This window comes from Nicrophorus vespilloides, unplaced genomic scaffold (genome assembly GCF_001412225.1).
Source record: "Nicrophorus vespilloides isolate i.1.1-1 unplaced genomic scaffold, Nicve_v1.0, whole genome shotgun sequence".
Classification (NCBI taxonomy): domain Eukaryota; kingdom Metazoa; phylum Arthropoda; class Insecta; order Coleoptera; family Silphidae; genus Nicrophorus; species Nicrophorus vespilloides.
Window position 1 is genome coordinate 204 of NW_017098342.1, and position 25,412 is coordinate 25,615.

Here is a 25,412-nt window from a genome sequence, read left to right on the forward strand (position 1 = left end):
AGCAATATTGCTTCGATCAGTGCGGATTCACGGTTTGAACAATTACAAAACAAACTAAATTGTAATTTTCTATTCTAAAGTCCTCAATTAATCCGGTTTCAAACAGTTTCAAATAATTGAAATTATTTATGTTATCAAATTGATTTATTTCGATGGTGAAGCCAATCTGAGCGGCAATCTTTTAGTGGAAAAAAAGGACGTCCTTTCTTGATTTAATTGCCGAAAGCAGAGAGGACATCAAAGGATTTCGCCCACAATTCGCCGTTCCGAATAAAAGGAAACGAAGACGTCGTGCGTCCACTTCAGCTGAAGAAGGATCGATACGATCTTGATATCTTCTTGTGGTTTTCGCTTAAAAATAAAATAAAATAGAGAAAACAAATGTAGAAAGGATGAGAAAATGGGATTGAAAGGGATTCGGGCATCGATTTTTATGGGAAATGCGTTTCACGTTTTCCCGTCGGCCCACATCAAACGATCGTTGCACCCCTTCTCACAAAACACATTCTATTTGAATGAAGAATAGAATAATAAAAATGATAATAAATTAGATTAATTTCATTATTATTAGTCTGTAATTAATATTGAAAGTATTTATTTCAGAGCTGAAAATAAAATTTTCAGGTAATTTTCATGTCCTATAATTGTAAAAATACAAAAAAAAATGAAGAAATTAATGACAAATTTACATTAATTAATATGAAATTGATAAAAATAAGAAATTAACATAAATTAATTTGAAAATTAACTTTTTATATATATTTTTTTGTTAGGAAAGGAAACGATATAATTGTTGTTAATTATTAAAAATAGATCAGAATTATAAATTTATCAGATTACGAAAAACCAAATGTTTTCATTGATAAGTTTTCAATAAATATAATAATTACATGTAAAAATCTACATTAATCTGAATATAAACTAATTTTTTCATAAAAAGTAATTATAAAAAATGAAAATAAATGAAAATTGAAGTTTATTTTAACTTTAATCGAAATGCATTGGAATTACGTGAATGGTTTGTAAATGCGAAGATGACTAGATGCAATGTAATATTAATATGAAAGCTCTGTAAAAAGGCAATGGGGTGGAAAAAAGTATATATAATAAAATGTGTAACTGAAAAAGAAAAAACTGTAAAAAATGTGCAAGATCATCGTCTGGCAATTACACAAAAATTAATACAAAATTTTGCCATCATCACCTGACAGGATATCCACGTTAAATCGAACCGTGAGCAAAGCGCGTGTCAGTTAAGTGGACGCAATTTGAATAAAAAGAAAAGACCATTAAGCAGATGTCCTTTCTCGATTTCGTCCACTTGTGTAACGAGGATAACGTTCCAGGGATCCATTCAAAACTTTATCATTATTTGTTCGTAGGATTTTAATTTCGTTTGCAGCGTGACGGCGTCGCGTTCGTCACGCGTTTATTGGATGGATCAAGCAGGCAGGGAACACAGGATTATTGTCATCAAACGTGGACTTTGGAGGAGGGCGGCTTCCACACATACAATGGTCGCTCCTTCAATATTTATTTGTCACCCCCGATGCACGTCGATTTCGTACGCACTCTGGAATTTTTAATCACGAAAACATTGCGATCCTCAACCCCCCAGATCTTCATGCCGCATTACACGGATTTAATGATATCACAACTGTTTTTTCATTTGTGCAAACAGCTCAAATCCGTCTCCTGTTTGCACAAATCCGAACTCGTGCATCATTAATGTAACCATCGTTTCTCAATCTGGTGAAATGAAGAACTGGTGAAAGACTCTTAGCAATTAAGTTAATTGAGTACAAACAAATATGTTGGGTCATAACAATATTTCATAAATTTTGAATAATAATAAAATGTTTCTAAAGATAAATTTCTTAGAATTACCGTCGCATTATTATTAAACACTTATCTTTGTGAAATCAATATGAAATCAATTTCCCCAGTCCCTTTTTTCTTAATCTCCTTTAATCTCGGTTTTATCTGCTTGCATCTTATCTCGCGCAGAAAGGAAATAATAATAATATGATTTTTCGAACATCTGAGGTTCGAACGTTTTGTTCGTTGCATTGTGTTTTGGTAAAAGTGACCGAAGAGAAAGACGGACACGGAGGAAAGAGATTCAATTCTTCTGGATTCTAGCCAGAAATTCCCTAATGCATACCTGAATGGCGACCGATAAAAACGTGCCAATCAAACAGAAAATTGCTTTTAAAGTGGGCGCCCACCTTTTAGCAGCAAACATTTTCATATTCCATAAGAACATCTGCATGATTTTGTTCTCATATCTCATATGAACAACCGCCCCGAACAATGGGAAATTACACACGGTTTTGATAATTCCTTGACGTTTCCTTTATACCCTCTGCATTTCGCTCTTTCCTTTCACAAATCCTTTAAAAGTTAACGCTTTTCAATTTTTCAACATTTCTTCAATAAATATCTATTATTAAATAATTACTTTAAAAGAAAATGCAAATGATTTCTATAAAAAAACTATAAATTATAATCAATAATTCATTAAAATTATATCAGCAAATACATTTTGAATTATTCTGTTGCTGGTTTAAAAAAAAATACAAATTTTTCAAACTCATTTCAAAAATTGACTTAGTTACAATTTTCACACAATATAAACTCAAAATTAATCAGAAAAATTTCAGTAAACTCATATTTTTTCAGTAAGTTTTCTTTAATTGTAAGAAAGTAATTTGCTTTATAATTGTTTTCAAAAATAAAAAGTTATCTATTTAAAGAATAGGTTTGGGTTTATCGAAAACTGAAAAGTTGAAGCTGAATTTTTTTGTGAAAAAATTGGATTTTGTAATTGTATTTTAGTGGTGTATCTCTTCAGTTTGTTAAAGTGTATCCTTTATTTCTGAAGAGAAGCACTTGTTGTTCGTGTCGCTGCTCCAAGGGAGGTATACGCTTTTCACTCGAGCTGGAAGTGCATTTACTACGTTTCCTTCGCATTTCTCTCAATGAAACTTCTTTCTGAACGAAAATGGAGTGTCACTAATTCAGGTTCGAGTGTATTCGGCACAAAAACGTAAAAATATAATTCCAGGACGCAACAACAATATACAATAAGGGAAAAAAAGAAATACTATGTGGAAAGAGTGAGAGCATCTCATAAAGGCTACTTGACTTTCATTCAGTTGAGAATTCTACGAGAAACGTTGTATGAATGAACGAATCTATGAATGAATGAATGGTGAAACCGATTGTCCGGACCGTAGTTGTAGAGGGTGTACATTACTACCTTTTACCTGGATGCGCTCGATTCATGAATGACTCCTACTGCGGATGGACAAAAGCCTCCTAAAGAGTCGGACTCGTATTAAAGGCTATAATGCATTTTAAAATGGTCTCGTTCGTAGACTGCGCGGCGACGATTTACAAGCCGCCCACATTCTCTTCCTCGCCGTAAGCTACACTCCATTCATTCATTCATTCATTCATTCATCCACACTCACTTCATTCATGGATACAAGTCCTTCATTCACACCTAAGAGTCTTCTCTCTTTTTTTCCCTCCAGAGTGTTCGGAACGGATTTTGCATAATTGTGAAATGCACCTCTCTCTACTCCTTTGTCCATCTTTCTTATTGCACCGAAAGATCTTTGAAATCGGTGCAGGTCTCTTTTTTTAGAAGGCGTTACCGCCGCCACTGAAGACGATAAATTGCTTGTTACAACAAAAACAACCTCCAAGAACGTTCCTTATTTGTGTCACATCAACAAAGCATTTGCACGAACAATTTATTGCGAAGAAATTAGTTAGCCATCCTCTCATTCATTCAAATGACAAATTCAAGAATCCTCTTTAGGAATTTACAAACAATCTTCAGCATTTGAAAACCAACACTTTTATATTCTATATACAAATATAAAATCGATATCAACTATATTTTATGGTATATAAATTACAATGAACATTTCTTAAACGTTTCAAAGCATTCTTTTATTAACTTTTTATACTCTCAAGAGAGATCAATCATAATCATCATTTTCTTGCATAATTGCAACTTTGAACACAACAGAACTTCATTATTCACATTTAACAGTTTAATTCATGTTAAATTACGTAATCCTGAAAAAATAAAACGTGAAAAAAATGCATTTTCAGCAACTAATCGATGACCGTAAAAATCTCGATGGAAAGATGAATCTTTTAGTTTTAATTTAAGTCTAAGATATTGTAATTATCTGCTGCGGTTGTCGAGTAATTGACTAACAGTTGAAGACATCGAAAATCCAATTGGCAATTGAATTTATCAAATAATTAAGTTAAAATTAAAGATTATTTGTAAACATTTGAAATTAACTAAATTAATCGTCGTTAATTATTCCAAATAAAGTCATTGTAAAATCTTTTTTAAATTTTATTGTATAGAAAATATTAAGTACAATTTTTGTGCGTAAAACTTTATAATCATCATTGAGCACAACAGAACTTCATTATTTAACAGTTAACGGTTTGATTCCTATTAAATTACGTAATTATCTTGTGTAGTAATCCTGCAAAAAAACGTGAAAAAAATGCATTTTCAGCAAATAACCGAAGACCGTAAAAATCTCGATGCAAAGATGAATCTTTTAGCTTTAATTTGAGTGTAAGATGTTGTAATTATCTGCTGCGGTTGTCGAGTAATTGACTAAAAGTTGAAGACATCGAAAATCCAATTGGCATTTTGAATTTATCAAAGAATTAAGTTAAAATTAAAGATTATTTGTAAACATTTGAAATTAACTGAATTAATCGTCGTTAATTATTCCAAATAAAGTCATTGTAAAATCCTTTTTAAATTTTATTATATAGAAAATATTAAATACAATTTTTATGCGTAAAACTTTATAATCATCATTAAACACAACAGAACTTCATTATTTAACATTTAACAGTTTGATTCCTATTAAATTACGTAATTATCTTGTGTAGTAATCCTGCAAAAAATACGTGAAAAAAATGCATTTTCAGCAAATAACCGAAGACCGTAAAAATCTTGATGCAAAGATGAATCTTTTAGGTTAAATTTGAGTGTAAGATGTTGTAATTATCAATAGATAATAAGATAATTGACTAAAAGTTGAAGACATCGAAAATCCAATTGGCATTTTGAATTTATCAAAGAATTAAGTTAAAATTAAAGCTTATTAGTAAACATTTGAAATTAACTGAATAATCGTCGTTAATTATTCCAAATAAAGTCATTGTAAAGTCCCCTTTTTTTCGTATTGACTTTCTTAATACCTTGAGTGGATCGATTGTTCCGTTAATCCGTTTATTCAGATATCAAGAGGCGTATCGAATAACACGAGTAGATGTTGACAATAAGAAAAAACTTGTAATTAAACGAAAACCTCGGATGACCATTGTATCATTATAATTCCCGCAATGTTCTGCAAAAAAACTAATTGAACATAATGAATCGAGTGATTCGCTCTTTGTCGCTATTTCTCTCAATCGAAAGGGGGGAAAAAAGCCTTTTGATGTCATTCAGACGACACTCCTTTTTTTTAGCGTTTTTTTCTCTCTTCCCTCCACAATGGAAATAATATTAAGTATAATCGATGATTGACAGCCACTTAAGGCGACACTCACTCACTCACTCACTCACTCTTTCTCTGTGTCGCAGCAATCATTACATTGTGTGTGAACTTTGAATATTATACGTGCCCGACGTTAATAATAATCATCATAATGCATGTATATGTACACGTACCCTCTTTCTTTAGTTCTTTCAGGTAGATGTAGTGGTTTTGTAGTACGAGTATGTTGTGCAAGAGGAGGGCTCATGTTCTGTGAACAAGTTTCCAGAGCCCAATGAAAAATAACCATGACAAATTACATAACACACACACTCACAATGGGCGAAGAAGAGACTCTTTCTCTCTCTCTCTTTCTCTATCATTCTCGTGCAATATAAAAGGGACAGTTTAAAAACGGATAGAATTTGTCCCTGACTTCCTCGTTATTTATTTAAATCGATTCAGTCTCTCATTTCCATTAACAGTTTCATGAATAATACACGATCATATTTAATGGCAGTTCCGTTCGCCCCATCGAACTAAACAGATAACATTTTTCAACATCACATTAAAAGTTATTCCTTTGATATCTAACATTTGGAAACATGATCAAATCAACAAAATATTTTTATACGTTTTTAAATGAAAATATTTGTAAATTTTAACATTTGTAAAACTTCACTTTATGACCAAATCAAGAAATCTTTTAACTGTGTTATTACAGTTTCAATATTTCATTAGAATACTTCTAAATATTTAACATTTACAAGAGTTTACTTCGTGACTAAATCAAGAAAATTAAACGTTAAATATGTTTATTATTAAATCGATTTCGATACTATTTTCAAAACTGTATATTTATAATTATTCTCTTTAACAATTATCAAACTTATGAAAGAAACAGAAAAATCTAACACTGTAAATATTGATGCCAATTGATTCAAAATTAAGCGATTTTGATATTCATTTAATCGAAAATTTTGATCTTAAAATGTCAGTCAATGAAACATATAAAATGTACACTGAATGGAGGGCGGATAATGTCTGCAATATGAAAGAGATGCATCGAACAATGCAGACGACGATAATATTAGCAATAATAACGAGCAGGTTTTTCGATTCGCTCCGTGACGTTTCCAGTTGGTCCATCCATATGCTTCGCAGAACTCTTCTGTACAAACTAGGGTAGATTTCCCCTTCAGTTCAGGCCAGCGTCCATTCTCTTTAATAGATTAATCCACCCTAATATTGACGATGTTCTACCACTTTATTACATCATTAATTATATAAATTAGGGGCTCTTTCGGGGGTGGCCGTCACCCTCGAAATCAAAACGTGCAGCATCAAATCTAACTTTTAAACTCTTTTTATACACATACAAAATAACTTCATTGCACTATTGATAAGTCTATTATAGATTACTCAATTTACTACAAAGTATACAAATGTATTTTTATTATAGTAAATATCATTGCATTTGCGATATTGTTAAAAAATCTATAAAATTTATAACAAATATAAAAAGTGTATAATTCTTGTAGTAAGTATTGTTGCAAGTAGTTCGCGATTTGAATATTGATAAATCAATGCAAGATCTACTGAATCTACTGCTAAAGCAAGTACTTTGACAAGTTACATGACAAGTAGTTCGGGATTTAAATATTGATAAATCTATGTAAGATCTACTGAATTCACTATTAAAGCAAGTACTTTGACAAGTTACATGACAAGTAGTTCGGCATTTGTATATTGATAAATCTATGTAAGATCTACTGAATCTACTATTAAAGCAAGTACTTTGACAAGTTACATGACAAGTAGTTTGGGATTTAAATATTGATAAATCTATGTAAGATCTAGTGAATCTACTGCCAAAGCTAGTAATTTGACAAGTAGTTTCGGTTGATGAACGATGGGCGTTGAAAAATAGCAAATTCGAATAGATTTTACACTCGATGTGGCTTCAATTAAACACTTTTTATTATTACTTTGAATTCACCATTGTGCAACTCTTCGAACGTGCTCGAAAAGGGGGGCGATCAATCACCAGAAATGATAATGAACGTAGAGAAAAAAGTAAAATGTTGGTAATAGTTGGGCGGCAACGGAAGATGATCGAAGATCTGTTTTTGTACTACACTGTAATAGCAGTAGTTTTCTACTGTTGAATGAAACCACTTCAAGCGTGTGAGTTATGACCTAAAGTTTGTGATTTTTTTTTGTGATTTTTGGTTGAATTAGGGCCCTTTTCAATGCGCACACGTGAGGCCAAAAAGGTGACACTTTTGCCTTTTGCGTCCATCACAATAATAATTTCAAGCTTCCGAGCGTTTACCGAAAGAAGTCGTTACATTATATAAAATTTTGAAAACCTTCTTAGATCTTGAGCACGACCCAAATCATACGATTTGATTCAGAAGAAGGAGGAAAAACGGAAAGTCAATTTAGTGGAAAATTCGAGTTCAACCAATTGGAAATAATAATAATTTTTGTACAAGTAATTAATGAATGATTAATTATGATTTTTTTTAAATAAAATCAACTCGAATTGAATCAAAATTTAAACTTGTTTTAGAGTGAGAAATAAAAGGCAATAAATATCACACTTTTTTTTTGTATCTCACTATTCTTTATTTTCTGTTTTCAAAGTCTCTTAATTAATTTCGATTCTCGAGACTTGAGCGTGAAGCAATAAATTGTTCGTTTGCAGCTGTACGCATTCATTATTTCATTAGGCTTATTTTTTATACATGATTTTCTCCTGGTTCTTATGACACTCTTTATACGTGTGTGTGTGTAAATGAGAGAGCAAAAGTGGACGTGGGGTGCGGAGAAAGGATGGAAAGGCCACCCTTCGTCGCGGTAATTTATCTGTCGAAAGGGTTTGCACACCAAAACAGTCTTTATTTGCCTACAATTAGTTACNNCATACACTCGTTGTTTTCTTTTCTCGACTCGACCCGAAAATTTATGAGCTGCAATTAAGTTTTTACGAGTTCCCTCGAACAATTCGCAGCTAATTTCTGCATGCACTCACCCGTTACGTAAATGACCAGATCAGAAAACTGGTTTCGATGAAGACTTCAACAGATTTTGTTCAAAAAAAAAAGTATGTGATTAATTCCAATTTATTTTTTTTACTTTATAGTAACTTTAACCTATTGTTAAATATTCCGAACCGTACGTTTAGCTTCATTATTCGATGATTTTAACCACTTAATCTAAATTAAAGATGTTTGTACCACAACAATACAATTTTATTAAGATAAATTTGATAATCTAATAAATTGTATTTTTTTCTTATTTATTAAATTGTGTTTTGCATAAAACCGTTGGTAGAAATGGTTAAATTTTTGCACTTATTGAAAGAATTCGTTTGTCGGCGTCCAAAATTCTTTATCGATGAAAAATTTGAAGGAAAGAAAGGAAAAGTTGTAGAGAATACTTTAACCCTTCTCTCTTTTGATATTCGCATTGGGGTGGTTGTGAATTCAGAATCGAAATCTGTAATCGATCGCATCTGAAACGCATCCACCCTTTAACAATTAACCCCGACAGTGATCTCTGCACGAACGTCACAATACGCATTAAATTCAATTACTTATCAGCACATCTCTCACCAGTTCTTCAATTCATTACACAATGTACGTTCAATAAGTTATTTTTATGTATAATCAGTTTAAATATAGCAGTTTTTCAATATTAAATAATTACATCCAATTATTTCTATTTTTTTTATAAATCTAAATTCAACTTTTATATTTATGTGCACTAAATACTAAGTTGTATACTAATTTCACAAAAAATAATAATCCAAGTTACCAACATTATGTTTAGATGTTCAATTGTTGTTGTTTTCAAGAGTATTTCAAAATATTTTTATTTTACTCAATTAGGCATAATACTTTAATTGACTGCTAAATACTAATTGTGTCTCTATTTGAATCACTACTAATTGATCTTTTTCGTCCTTTTTATGAGATTTTAATAGCATTTGATAATGGCAAAAGAATTTGAATGGTTTCTTCAGTATTTTACAAAATACTCCAAAAATACTCATTTTTATATCCATTTCAATCATTACTAATTGATCTGTTTCGTCCTTTTCATTAGATTTTAATAGCATTTGATAATGGCAATATAATTTGAAGGCTTTCTTCAGTATTTTACAAAGTTAATCAAAAGTACTTAATTAATTGATTGCTAGGAACTAATTACTTCTCAATTTGAATCACCTTCAATTATTAATTGATCTCTTTCATAGGACTTCGGATATGATAATAGAATTTGAATGGTTTCTTCAGCATTTTATATAATACTACAAAAGTATTTTCATTGATTGCTAAATATTAATTTTTATATCTATTTCAATCATTACTAATTGATCTGTTTCGTCCTTTTCATGAGGATTTCATAGCATTTGATAATGGCAATATAATTTGAAGGTTTTCTTCAGTATTTTACAAAGTTAATCAAAAGTACTGAATTAATTGATTGCTAGGAACTAATTTCGTCTCAATTTGAACCACCTTCAATTATTAATTGATCTTTTTCATAGGACTTCGGATATGATAATAGAATTTGAATGGTTCTTCAGCATTTTACATAATACTACAAAAGTACTTTCATTGACTGCTAAATACTAATTGTATCTTCATTTGAATCACTACTAATTGATCTTTATCGTCCTTTTCATGACATTTTGATAGCATTTGATAATGGCAAAAGAATTTGAAGGGTTTCTTCAGTATTTTACAAAATACCCCAAAAAATCTTAATTAAATCATTGCTAGGTACTAATTATTAATTGATCTCTTTCATAGGACTTCGGTTATGATAATAGAATTTGAATGGTTTCTTCAGCATTTTACATAATACTACAAAAATACTTTCATTGATTGCTAATTAATAATTGTATCTCCATTTGAATCACCAGTAATTGATCTTTTTCGTCCTTTTCATGAGATTTTAATAGCATTTGATAATGGCAATAGAATTTGAAGGCTTTCTTCAGTATTTTACAAAATGTTTCAAAAAATCTTAATTAAATGATTGCTAAGTACTAATTATTAATTGATCTCTTTAATGGGACTTTGGTTATGATAATAGAATTTGAAGGGTTTCTACAGCATTTTACTAGTTTCATATCAATTTGAATCACCTTCATCCGCTAATTGATGCGAATTTGATGGGTTTCGTAGCCCAAACTAAAAAAAATAATAAACAGGATCATAGATCTAAAGACCCTCGGGGTTTAATTAAAAATTAAAGTGTGTTTGCTTCCTGGTCTTTAGCGCGCAAGGGTTTTCCTGCAACCACTGCTGCATCTGAAGTGGGTTGTTTTCATGTAAATATTACGAGGCTTCCGATTGTTGGGAATGACAATTAATTGGTCGAGAGAGTGAGTGAGGGTGGATGTTGATGATAATGATGAGGTGGCACTTGAACTCTCCCGTACGTGTGGGAAACGAAAGCAAACACAAGAGATGCACTGAGGGTGGTTTCCAAATAAAAACGAGATGGACTAAATGCATACCGAATGAATGGGATAGAGATGGATGTAGTGTTTTTCAGGTCACGTGTCCCCATAACAATTGCTACCGCTAATATGGATGGGGGAGTTGTTGCTTGCTTACTTGATATTTCATCACATTATATCGACTATACTTCAGCAGCAGACATGTGTGGACGGACGGAAGGACGGCCGTCCTGGACGCACGCACGCACGGACATATGTTTCGGTGCGTTAAATTATCGGGCCTTTACTGCTTTATAAATCTAATTTAAACTCCCAGGAGGGTGGAATGTTCCACCCCAACGGACGCCACTCCAAATCAATACGAAATACAATAACCCTTATATAAACACACACCAAAACACAGAGTTCATATCTATTGAGAATACACGATCATGCGAACGAAAAAGCGCGTAGTATTTCTGCAAACAAACTAAGTTTCTTTTCAACAGAATACATTTGTATTTTTCGCTTTATGGACAAATATGAAAAGATAAAAATCTTACATTAAAATTGATTCTAATTATCAGTATGAAAAATTGAAATATTGACTATTAACTATTAATATATAGACTTTATTTTTATTAATAACTTTCAACTATTAATAATTCGTCATATAATGTAAATTAAACTAGATTTGTATACGAAAATTACAAAAAACATTAATTATCATTTATAAAAATATTTTCTGAAAAAAAAAATTTTTTTTTAATAATTTTCAATAACAAATCAATCTATTAGAATGTGAATAAACTTTCTTCTTGAATAAATATTTTTAAAAAAATATGTAATTCTTTGAATTTTTATAATAATTATTGAATTTGCATTATAAATTACATTTGAAAAAGAAAAATTACTTTTTCCAAAACTAGACCAAAACGTAGAATTGTTTAAAATGTATGTTGTTTAAATAATGAGATTTTAATGTTAAGACAAAATATTGCATTAAAATGAGAGAAAAAAATCTTTTGAACTTACGTAATTTTTACTAAAGTATTATGATTGTATCGTTGCGCCATCTATCAGAGAATAGTCACTCTTCATTGATGTTGAAGCCATTAGGATATAGGGTTTGATAGTGAAATGAGACTATATTAAATCAGTGTACCATTATTTAATTTTATTTTGAAAATATTACATGATTACTTATAAGATTTTCCCGATTCTCCCACAACTGCAGGCTTCTCTTTACAATTGTATTCCTTTTGTACAAATAAATAAGTTTAAATAGAAAACAAACAGAAAAAAAAATGATCAATAAATATACAGACAAGAGACATACAACTAAGTTAATGACTAGATTTAAGTACAAAAATTCACAGTAGAAAAATTCGCAAATGCAAAGAAAACCAAAGTTTGTAATTTGATTAATGAAATGAAGAATATAACAGGATGTAGAAAACATAATGTAGCCTACGTTTCTCTATATGTAGATATATACTATATAAAAAAAAATGCCTTCGCGGTTTACGAACGTAATAATAATCATAAAACTGTGTACACACACTCTCTTTCATTATTTTTTTTGCTCCACTCCACAAACTATAATATCCAACTTCAATTAGCTAAACAACTAAACAATGTCCAACAGAATTTAAGCTCACATCGATCGAACGAACATCCTTTCAGTCTATATAATCCTATAATATACATATAATATAATATATTCATTTAATCTGTGTATTCCTGCATATATTTTATTTTTTTTAAATTTTATTCTTTAAAAAAGAAACGTCTTTTCTTTCCGTTTTACTGGTCCTTTATAATTATTCCCAAAGTAGTTTGCGTCGTGTATTTTGAATAGCCATCATCATCATCATCATCATTAGCGAAATCTGTTAAATCATAAGAAACATTTATTTAAACTTAACAAATCTTCGCACCAAATCTCCTTCCATCAGTCTATCTCAATCATTGAACACAAAAAAAAGTAAACAACCAAACTTCGTTTTAGTATGCGAAGCTTCAACTAAATGTATACAGTCTTCAATTAATCCTTCCCTTTTAAATATATATATATTTCTTCTTCTTTCTTGTTTTTGATTTGCGAACTTAAATTGAAATTCAAGCGTTTAAAATATTCGAATCTTGATATGCTAATTCATTATTGCACTGGTTCGTCTCTTCCACATCGTCGTCATCTGCAAACTTGATGTTGCTGTCCAAATCCGGGGATGAAAGCTTCTCAACTTTAGTCTCTTTCTCCTTGTGCACTCTAACAGGAGATCCGAGCTTCAGTTTGCTGAATTCCTGAAGCTGTATGGAAACCACTTTGTTGTTGACGTTTTCGTTCGGTGAGATGCGTTCGTACATGAATTTGACGCTTTCGCTGGACCCCGACTTGTTTTCTATTATAACAAGGGGATGTAGTTTCTTGGATTTCTTCGGAGACATCTTTTTGATCTCTTCTTCGGGGGATTCTTTATTGCTGCCCGGATCCGCTTGCAATTTGGGAAGTATATTCTCCGGATCTTCGGGGATGATCTCACCGGATTCATCTAGTGGTGGGATCCAAACTAAGAACGCAGGATCCATTCCTAAATACGATCCAGGCGCAGCTCCGGCGTTGACAACGTTGTAATCGTAATAATCCAATTCCAGATCGACGCCTGGTCCCGCCAAAGAGAAATCCGATCCTGGTCCAGCGAGAAGTTTCTCCCTGTTCTTCTTCTCTTTACTCTCTTTGGGATTGGTGCTGCGGATTGTTGCAGTGCTGATCATGCTCGCAGCAGGACTATAGCAAGCCTAAAAAAATCAAAATAATTGGATTAATGGAAAGATCATTTTTGTTGGTAATTGGCGTAAAGCATAAAAGCTGGTTATGAATGAAAAGGGAATGAGTATCAAAGGGAAATTGTGACTTCCAAAAGTGCTCCAGATGATTGTGCAATTATTAGTTTTTTTTTGTCAAAAAGAACTACCGGATCGCTTTTGGAACGTCGCTGATCGTCGCATGCGCTCACATTGCTCAATATTGAGGTTGAACTACTGACGTGACTGAAACGGCGCAAAAAAGGCTTCCGATCTTCACCGTCAAGTTCTTTCTCTGTGGACGTGTCCTTTTCGCTGATCACCGTAGAGGATCTCTTCAAAGTACCGGTTTGTTCCTCACACTGAGAATGCGAATACTCGCTCAGACTCTGCGGAAGACCGGTAACCGTTGTATCTTGAGGTGTTATAGTGCTCGAACTGCTAATGCTCAATGTCTCTTCCTCTTGCCTACGATAATCACTACAGTTTAATAATTCTCTATCAACTAATTGAAATCTCTTACGCCAAAGTAACTTCGGTCTCTTCGCAATCCATGGATTCCCGTAGTAAGGTGTGTTTATTCCTCGATCTAATGTGAGGTCTCAATCTGGTTAAAGAGATCACCTCTGAAAGCAAGGTAGCGTTCGAGGAAGCTCGCATCGTCAAAGGCAAACTAGCGCAAGAAGCTGAAACTCTCAATCATTAACAAAAATCTACAAATTAAACTCATGATTACTACCGGTCGGATCTGCTAAAGAATCTTGATCATCGGCTTGGGCTATCTGATACTTCCTGTATCTGAGCATGTACTGGGCACCTAGCAAAGCTGTAGCTATGATGAGACCGCTGAGGAAAAATATAGCGGCTATATGCACCGAGGTTAACTTCAAAGAAGCCAAAGGAATCACTCCAACGCCTTGCGCTATTGGAATAGCAGTTAGATTCCTATCCTTTCCTGCAAATTGAAATACATTAATTCTGTTTATGTTATTTACAAATTAGATAACTTACTGAGTTGCGTGGCGTGCGCTAAAAATCCTCCGCCACAAAACTGATTACTAGTTGATATCTCATCAGAGTAAAATTCCAAAAGCAGACTTGAACAAGTAGAGTTTACGACGGCCGGTGTACTTTCCGGATCTCCGGTTAAATCTGCTAGGAGAGTTGCGGAGAGTGAACTACCATCTCGGATCTTCAACCATTGGGTGCCGCATGGTAAATGGAATTGCTCCACTCTAAATTCTATGATGTATTCTTCGTCGGCCTAAAAATTAATACAAAATAATTTAAATTTGTCTTTATGAATATGGAGATGTTATGTGTCGGAGTTATGTCAATTGTAGTTGGAATGTCCAGCGAACATTTATGTCACGTACAATGTAAATGCATCATACTATGTTTAATTTAGTTTTAAGCTTTTGCATCTCTAGAACAACTAGTAAAGTGTATGTGTGCATACTTGTATCAGCCAGAATGTTCTTCCAGGGCAGCTCTGTGATGATGTGGCTAGAAGCCTTTTCGGTTTCGCCTGACCCAAGTGGACGACGCAACCGCATCTGCAATAGGGACCGACTTCCGCCTGTACTTCCGGCATTTCTGCCATCGCCACTTCCGACCCGGACATTCCGCTGGCGTAGAAACATTCCCATTGGTTGCCCAGCCCGACGCCGCACTTTTCCGTCTCCACCGCAGCTCCCTGAAACAATAACAAACATTGTCAAATATCAACAGCAATTAAACTGGATGAAAGGGATCGATTGGAAGAAATAAATAATGTCGAATGAGAGAGATTGTAGAGACGTGTATTAATGATCTTTGACTATTGCAAAATCGTTCAAATTGGAGCCATCGTCGCCTTCCTCTTCATCCTCCTCCTCGGTGACATGTGGAGCAGTTTCAGTGTTCTGGCTATCTGGATGCACGTCGTCCTGATCTTCGCTTGTATCAGCATCGAAGAACACTTGGCTTTCCTCCTCCGATGGTACAATCGATGAAACGATATCCTCCTCTTCGCTCTCTTCGATATCGCCGGGCACTTCGTAAGCTTCAGATTCCTGCATGGCTAAGAAATCATCGAAACTAGCTCCAAGCTGCACATCGACGTTCCTCCTGATCGGAACTTTGGAACGAACTTCGACCTTCTTAGGCACGAAACCTAAATCGCCCATCATGTAAATATCTGAGCTGGACTTGATCGACACGTCCGAGTCGCGTCTCAAGCTCTTATCCCTCGCATCATTCATCAACTCGTACAACTGCGTTATCAGCTCGTCTTTATTAATGTAACTTAGTCTCCTTCCACCATCCTCGCCTTCGAACTCTTCCTCCTCTTCTCCATCCTCTTCCTCGGCGCGAACTCCACGGTCTTTAATCGCGTTCTTGATATGATAGATGGCCTCACTTAAAACGCTATTGATCCAATTCAGCTCATCCTTAGACTGCACCAACCTTCCATTGAGATTAGCCCGTTCGCAACGACTGGCGTGCAGATTCTGCTCCAACAAGCGCACCTTATACTCCAAAGTCAATATAGACCTCTTGCTCACTTCCAAGTCTCTGGCGTATTGAGTAGTCTTGAAATCCATCTCGTTGTAGTTCTGCACTTGCTTACTCAATTTATCATATTCTTTAGTTAAATCCGTAACCACTGCATTCTGGGTTTTGACTCTAGTAACGGCGCGTTTCTTCTCGTTTTCGTGCAGTTCGCACTGCAACCTCAGCGTTTTATCGCGTGATTTCAATTTTTCGTTTTCAGCTTGCAGAATCTTCTGCGTCTCCAACATAGTGTTCAACTCGTTGTTTATGGCGATATTCTCCCTGATCACTCTATGAGTTGTAGCTGCTACTCGCATATCTGTAACGTCCTGGAATTCGGTGGAGAGCTGAAGCAGTCGCGCCTCCATTTCCTTCTTGAGTTTATCTTTTCCAATAACAAACTTCCTCTCTATAGCGTAGATCTCCCTTTTGTGTCTAATCTCTTGCTCTTCGAGCGCGTTCTCCTGTTCCTCGTACTTTCTCATCAGCTCGTCCCTCTGCAGCCTGAACTCCTCCAAAGCGTTCAACTTTCCCATCAGCAATTTGATTTCAGACGTGAGCTGCTCTTGCATCTGTTTATACTCTTGCTCCATTTCGTAAGTCTTCTGCTTGAAATCCTCGATTTCCTCATTGCGCGTCGATTGAACACTCTTCAACCTCTCCTGAAGCTCGTTAATTTCATCGATTTTATCCTGAAGCGACTTTTTCAAATACGCAATGATGTCGGCACGATCGTCATCCAATTTCTTGTTGTTCTCCACCAACTCGTTGTTCTTCTCCTCCAACTCTGTGGTCAAACTACGAAGTCTGGCCAATTTCCTATTCAGGTCGGTAATCTGCAACTCGTAGAACGCTTTGTCCACTTCGCTCAGTTCCGGTACTTCCTCTTTCTTCTCCTTCTTCTTTTTCTTCTTCTTGTCTTTCTTTTTGGGAGGCATCTTCAGGCCGTCTCACCACTCACGTAAATGTCAGGTGTATAAGGTCGATGTATATTATATATGCGGACACACACAAAAAAAAACTACTATTTGTTTGGTTGCTGTGGATACGGAGGTATCGATTCTTATTAGGGGGTGAGTTTTTATGAGTTTCCGGTTGGGTAGGAAAATGCGTTTCCATTTTTTTGCTTTATAGTGTTTGGTCGTTAAAGGGGGAAATGAAAATGTTGTTTTTACCTCGCAGAACTTGGCGCCGTATCGCGGGGGCGGCGAATCGCAGAATCGGTACCTGTTCCTGGTGCCACCTATGCAGGTGCTGGAGCACTGAGTCCATTCACTCCAAGCGCCCCATCCGCCACTCTCAGACTCTGCAATCGAATCAAAATTAGCAATTCAGTTCACTTCAGAAAATTTCATCATTTATTTTCAGCAACTATTTTATATACACTAACTTTCTGTATTTTCAGAATTAAAACCACTTCTTTAGGATTTATACCAGAAGAAATCGTACGGAATGATCGACGCTAATGAGTCGGAAAGAGGAGTTCCCTTCTTTTCACCCTTATCAGCGCCGCACCAGTCGTGAAAAGAAACAATAACAAATGAGCGCATTCTATTTACGAAAGGGTTGCGCCGCCACCTAAAGATTAACTGAATGCATTAACAATAACAACAAAAAGGATTCGCCCCCGGGTGGACTCGAACCACCAACCTTTCGGTTAACAGCCGAACGCGCTAACCAATTGCGCCACGGAGGCTATATTTTTTCACGATAAAATACTCCACAGAGATACGTCCACACAAATCCAGTATATTAATCTTTTGTACACATAATTAAACATTTAATTAAGTCCAATTAGTATCCATAATTATTTCCAAGACGAATTTTAATCACTTTCAAGCGTTTCCGTGGTGTAGTGGTTATCACATCCGCCTAACACGCGGAAGGTCCCCGGTTCGATCCCGGGCGGAAACACGTTTTGCCCCAATCAAACGGTAAATTAAAAAATAGTGAATTAATTATGTCATCAATTATTACTTATATAGTCAGGGTAACGTAATTAGTGTTTTGTAAATTTATAATTTTTGTGTACAACACCGAAGACATAAAACTAAAATACGTTTGATTCTATTATTAATTATGATCATAATTATAGTTATTACTGTTAATTACTTCTAATCGAGTTCTACTTCTTGTCTAGTAAACCAATCTCACCGAGGTCTAATGATCTCCAATCATCAATAACTTTTTCTATTAATATCGTTAAACCTTTTAAACTTAATTAAATAATATCAATACTTAATAGTAAATTATTCAATTGATTTTAATTTGAATTGAACAATTAGTGAATGAAACTACTACCTTGGAAAAAAAATTAGTGAAGATAGTAGACTTCAAGTATTATTTACAAATTGATGATGATTTGGTTGCCTATGTCTATTATTTGGAAATTTAAAAAATAATATTTATTTCGGATTTATTATGAAAAAAAAAACTTGGATTTTCTAATTGGAAATTAGAACTCTTTGATTGAATTAAAACCAATTGAGGAAATATTATTATCTTGCTGGTTGAATAAATTTAAATTAAGTAAAATCTAATATTTGAGCGAACATAATAATTGGTAGTAGCCTCATAAACCAAACCCACTTATACAATGAATTACACGAAACGAAACCTGCATAATCAAGTTACGTTTTGAGCAACTTTGCTTGACGGCGGCATCGCGACGTAATTAATTAATTTAATCTTGAAAGTTTCGGAAAACGCCCGCCCGTACGATCTCCGGCGATTAATTTTCATACTTCGTTAAAAGCGATTAAAAGTTGCGCTCGCAATTAATCAGATTTAGAGCGGTGGCCTTTCTACCTATTTCAACCGATCCAACCAATTTGGAAGCAGTCGTTTGATGTTAGAGTGGATGAAAGTGCTTGCTTACCTGTGACTGGAAGCGTCGGAACGCAATCCATGCGGACGTCTGCTACTGCTCCAGTTATGGCTTGGCTCACGTAAACGAAGCAGTACTCCACGTAGCGTTCGCTGAAGAGGTCGCAATCAAAGTGCAAGCTGTGCTGACCTCTGCTGACGCGCTGCTCCGCCACGTATTCTAAGGTAGTCGGAGGAGCCAAAGAGGCGACGTTGGCGCGAAGCCTGGCGAAGAGACGAACGCGATCTCCGGATGCCAGGATGCAGGAAGGATATTGGAAAAGGACTGAGATACCTTCGTGAGTCTCGCATGGGAATATGCTCCGTGCGTGGACGTTGAACACGAATTGCTCACTCCAATCAGCCTGAAACAGAAACAAATACATCATTAAATCTGCAAAATACTAACAAAAACAAACGTGAAAGAAAATTCAATTTAATTCATCATCGAAATATTCTCCATTTTCTTAGGCGACAGTCCATTCTTCTTGCTCCTAGGGGGTTGAGGGTTGTGAGAACGAAGTATGTTAGGAATTTGATATAAAACGGGGTGGATTTCTGCTAATAAGTACGCTCGTCGTCGCAACCGACTGCAAGCGAAGGGACGGAGGATCGAGCTCGTCTTCTTCGTGGTGGAATGAGGGGTGTAGAATTAAAAGGAAATTTCGAATTCCCATCTCCTCTCGACTGCGTGAAATTCCAAAAGAAAAAAGACGAGAAAGGAGAGAAGTAAATAAATAGATGAAGATATAAAAAGAAATGCAAAAGCAAACACAGCGCTTCGCAGCGATGAACTTCGCACCCTGAACTTTATTAAATACTACTCAGAATGGAGGCGAAATGGAAACCGGCTGAAATGTCAGCCACGCTTCACAACTTAAATAATGTGTTCACTGTCCTTTTTTTTTTTTGGCTAAAATAAATAATTATATCACAACTGCGTTATTATATATATTTAATATAATTAATTTTTAAAACAACATTTTTTTATTTCCATCACTTTTTCAATTATATTTAAAAATTTCTTCACAAATATAAAAAATAAAAACTAAATCCCATTTCATTTCCTTGATTTTGTCAAATTTTATATAAAATATAAACTTTGAATTAGATGCAATGCATCATGTTCACATCTCAGTATTTTCAATTTGAGTAATGCATGCAATCATTCAAACGCATTATTCTAGATGTGCGCCATCATCAACTATGGAAATTGCGATGGATGCAATCGTTTAATCAGTATTTAGAACTATGACAAGATCTTTAGTTGATCTGTTTCATCACAATTTTAACAGTTATATAATAGACTTTGAAAATGTATATAAAACAAACTATATTTATATATGAATGATTTTTTTTTTGGGAATGTATTCAATATGGATAGTGTAATTATATTAAGTCTATATAATAAAGCTATGTAAACGTTGAAGGGGTTTTAGAACGAGGAGAATTGTTAATTGTAAGGAGCAAGAAAAGGGAATAGGAGTCGAAAAAGAAAAAAAGATGAGAGAGGAGAGGGTAACATTAAGAAAACGAATGTGCTGGTATACAGTTAAGTTAATTAGATTACCTTGACGTAGGCGGCGGTGTGTGGTAGGGTCGGCGTGGGGGCGGTGGGCCTCAGGACGAGGGAGTAGTGTCCTGCAAGACCGAAGAGTTCGCATCGCAGGGTCAGAACCCTGCGGCCTGGAAAACCGCGCACCTGCTCAGAATACAGCACCTGCAAATCGGGCGCGAAAGCGCACACCCGCGCACACAAACACAAATTACAACCCCATTAACGAAACGAGCGAACTTTGTTTGCTCTAAGGACATTCAATTACTCAGGCTGCGGCTGACGCTTAAGCCCCATAACCACTTTAGTATTCTTTCTTTCTTTCCTTCTTTCAGGACAAATGTTGCGGACTGCTGCACTCTTATATCAATGACCGGGAGATGCTTGCCCTTTTCCGGCAATTTGTCCGCACTATTTGCGGTTTCTACCCTCTATTTGTATTACTATTCAGCGTCGATAAGTTTGCGCTAACAAATGTTACTGATCTATTCGTTTCAATATAATAGCTACAAATCACATGAAAGGTTCGCTACAAATCTTTCATTATGGTTTATAGTGATGATTATGGCAAATATGGTAACTACGAAATTGATATGTATTACGTAATCACCTGGACGTTTGTCTTGTTCTTAGGATCATCGTCTTCGCAGGTTAACAACGAATGTCCGCAGTAGTGCAGCTCCAACCAGAACTCGGGGATGGCGGAGGCAGGACTATCCGCAACCGGAGGACAAACGACCTCCGGGAATTCGAGGATGGCCATCACCGGACTCTCCGGATACGTCTGGACGTGTTCCGGGGTCAGAGATAGCTGCGGCATCGGCCATCGTACATCCAGACCTCTGGTTATTACCTCGTCGGCGTCTTCATCGGTGCCGTTGCTCCTCGAACTCTGCTTCTGCAACAACAACAAAAATTAGAAGACATTTATTTCCAGGCACGAAACATCAATGGTACGAGGTTTCAGGGCATCACGAAACGACTGTAAAAAGGCATTAAACTCATCAGCCCTCAACATTTTATTCGTCTTCCGTTTCCTGCGCTCCGTTTTTAACGTTCGACCCCCGGCAGAAATTATTACGTCTGGGCATAAAACATTCAACGCCTTTACCGGATTTACGACTCCTAATTTAATTTATACCCCGCAGCAGCCTCTAATACCAGTTGCCACGTCGTATGGAATCATATTTCTTGCAATTACAGTTAAGCAATGTTCTCAATCTCGAACATAATTACAGAAATTCATTGATTTAGATTCAAAGTTTTCAACGTTTTGATGTTGTGAACATTAAATTGAACCAAATATTATAATTTCTTTGTCTATCAGATTTTTTACTTTACAGGAGCAACTTTGCAAAATTGAATCCGATACATTAATTACAAATTCTCCATTATTCGTAACAATTTAACCATAAAATAAACTATCAAGTCTCTCTCTCTTTATTTCTTAATATTATTACAAGATTTAGTATTTAGTACTTGGCTGCATCAAAAGATAATTTAATGGCATGAAAAGTCTGCGAGCGAGACACGAAATTAAACTCGTTTCGAGCGTTAAACTTTCTGCCGGATTACGTATAATTATAGACGTTCCACTATTACGAAACTTTTAGTGCAGTTCGCACGAGCCTAGGAACGTTGCATTTATTTTGTTACATAAAGCATTCACCACATCAAAATAACTTCTACTTTCAGAACGTATATAATTTGAATATACGAAATGATATAATTATTAGTTGTTTTTGAATGCATTTTTCTTTGATCCTAGAATACAAATAGTTAATAGATTTTTTTTAATTATTAAATCAATCAAACAAAGTTGTTTACATAACGTATTTGTTACATAATATACTTAGTAGAATTCTGGAGTACGAAAGAACAAACAATTCCTTATCTTTCTCTGTCTCTTCTATAAATTTAATTGAATGGGTAAACTGTGTACGACTCTTGTTGTTTTTTCTTCTACTTCTTTTGGAACGTTTTAACCGAATGCATATGTAATAAGTGGATTGTATGCGGACGGGTTTTGTTTGTTTTGCGTCCGCTCCACGCGCATTTGCATTTCCGAAGAAACGGAAACGCCATTACGGAAATTGATTCGAAATTATTACGACCGACGTTTTCCAACGCCATTACTATTATTATTATTATTGCAATCGTCGAATTGCCATACACACAAACAAACGTTGACCTAGGATATTCAAGTGTTATAAACAAAAATATATTTAAATATTTGTTGTTTTAATGTCTGACAAAGAATTCAGTTAAATTTTGTAATTGAATAAATATGCAAGAAATATGCAACAAATGATCTTGAAGCTATTACCTTGATCATTGCTAATTGCTACTTCAGTGAAACCTCTTAAGTAGTACACTAAATGGGAGGATCAATAAGCCACGTTCTGAAGCAAAACTTCAACTATAACACAAAATCTATTATGAAAGATTTTCTTTTAAAAGAAAGTTTGAACTTTTATTATTCTCCCAATTACCAATTTAACCGATTCATTAATAAGCAGCAAGATTTTATTGTAGATTTAAGCATTTCTTTATAAAAGAAAATGCAAGTAATAATTTGGAAATTGTGACTATTTTTTTGATATTTGCAAACAAGTCAGGTGAAAACCGATATTAATGATTGAAAATGCTTTTCTCTCTCTCCATGTTAATGTTAATTAGGGCGTGCACACGACAGACACACCTTCACGCATTGACAAAACCGGATCCGGCCAATTCCATGTCGAATATTTATCACCCAGTCCCGAAATCGAATGTATCAGACATGATTTAGTTAACGACCGTAGATATAAATTCAGCAGGATCCATTACCATCCCAAAAAGATTACAACAACAAAAAAAGGACCGCAATTAATCCGTTATATGAAGTATCCAGTTGTCGAGAATATTATACATAAATATTTATGAGGATCCTCGTACTTCAGTAATAATTAATTAATGGATCTAGTGAGAGATATATAGAGCATTAACGTTCTCTCTTTTTTTTTATATTTATTACCTTTTTTTTTCACTCGTATTTAGGGGTGGATTTCCATTAGCCGAGGCCGGAAATAAACATGGGAAAAGAGCTTCGCGCTAGGTGGAAAGTTTTTAGATATAAATCATTATTAATTCTTCAGAAAAAATAAGATCAATAAATCGATGTTTCGGGGATTTCTAAATATAGAACTCCTTACCAAAATAACATCGCCCGTTTCGTTTACATTCGTGATCAATAGTTTCGTGATGTGTCAATTTACAATGCTTTTATCACCAATTTTTTTGTTGAGTTCAAATTAAAGATATTTTTATCCCATTATATAAATGCAATTTTTATCCATAATTATAAACAATTAAATGTATGAAAAACGTATTTTTTTTCATATTAAAAATTAATAACTAATTATTTGTTTAACAAAAGAAAATTCTATAAATGAAAATTTTTAATTATGAAAGGATGAACTTAATTCTACTGGTTTATTAGATTCGGAGGACTGCGACTGCTTGCAAATCATCATCATTATAACTTAATTTCATTAATCAGTCTTCGCGTAAGTTCGTCTGTGATTAACCGCTTGACATCTGTATGCTTCATTAGTTTTGCATGAATCCCCAACATTTTCATACAGAATTCACAAGAATATTAGAAATTCTCAAAGGAATATTTTACGTTCTATAAATTGAATTTCTTTGTTAATATTCAGTCGAAAACTCACTAAATTTCTATACAATTGTGACTGTGATAATCAAAATTTTGTGGATGCGCCGGGTAAATACAATACAGTGAAACATCGCTTAATAAATCGTTCAAAAATTTCCGAATTATTACTCGTATATTTGAAAATACACATAATATCCGGGATTTTTTTTCCCATCCTCACTCGTTAAGCGAGTCATTTTACAATTAATTTTGCTCGTTAAACGAGGTTCTACTGTATATCACACTGCATTGTGTTGTTACTTTTTTTTTACCTTTAATAGGACGTAGTATTCGCCGCCCTTGGAGAAGTACCCGCACGGAATTCGGACGAGGGTCGAGTTCAAGGCCAGATTTCGGGCCTCCGGCAGAACGGGAAACGTGGCGAGTGTCTGCGTCGCATCGCCCTCAACTCTCGACAACTGCAGCAGCAGAGGCGGAAAGGACGAGGATTTAACTTGAAGATGCAGATCGCCGCTCAACGCTGTATGCGACGGTGGCATCAGAATCTCCAAACCCGGAATTTTTCCATCTGAAAAACAACAACAACAAATTGAACAATTTTCTTATTATTTAATTAATTTCTGGGAAATATTTTAGATTATAATAATTACGACCAAATTGCATCTTCTTAAAACGTTAAAACATGCAATTTCCAAAACTATTTAACGTAATTATGAGAACGCGAGAGGTGTTTAATAACTGCAAGTCCATAAAAACTAATTTTACAACGGAAATTCTCGGAGAGCGGCGAGAGATAGTGTTTGACAATTTTTTTTCTCCATCTTCATCTTCTCTTCGTTCGGTAATTGCGGTTTCTTTTTTTCGTGGTGGGGGCTTTATTACATCAGAAGCAATTTGCTTCGTGCGTTCTCGTCGCTCCTGTAAAATTCATGGGACAAAGTGTACCGGCCCATTGGGCACGTCCTTTTCCTTCCTTCCTTACTTCTCTTAAGGGCAGACACT

At 34.7% G+C, this 25,412-nt stretch overlaps 1 protein-coding gene and 2 non-coding genes across 5 annotated transcripts; 1 reads left to right on the plus strand and 2 right to left on the minus strand.

The window, feature by feature from the left end:
* Nucleotides 1–12,145: 12,145 nt before the first annotated feature.
* On the minus strand, nucleotides 12,146–24,978 carry LOC108562210 (the record flags this gene model as incomplete). 3 transcript variants are annotated; one of them, XM_017920478.1, is given in 11 exon segments in its annotated part: nucleotides 12,146–13,791; nucleotides 14,040–14,265; nucleotides 14,321–14,483; nucleotides 14,537–14,752; nucleotides 14,809–15,061; nucleotides 15,257–15,493; nucleotides 17,508–17,638; nucleotides 19,211–19,562; nucleotides 20,768–20,917; nucleotides 21,363–21,650; nucleotides 24,722–24,978. In XM_017920478.1, coding segments are annotated over 11 exon segments (2,954 nt in total), but the record flags the coding sequence as incomplete, so codon positions are not given.
* Trnan-guu lies at nucleotides 17,955–18,028 on the minus strand. The gene has a single exon. It is a non-coding gene; the product is annotated as a tRNA-Asn (tRNA).
* On the plus strand, nucleotides 18,174–18,246 carry Trnav-aac. Its single transcript has one exon. It is a non-coding gene; the product is annotated as a tRNA-Val (tRNA).
* Nucleotides 24,979–25,412: the final 434 nt, after the last annotated feature.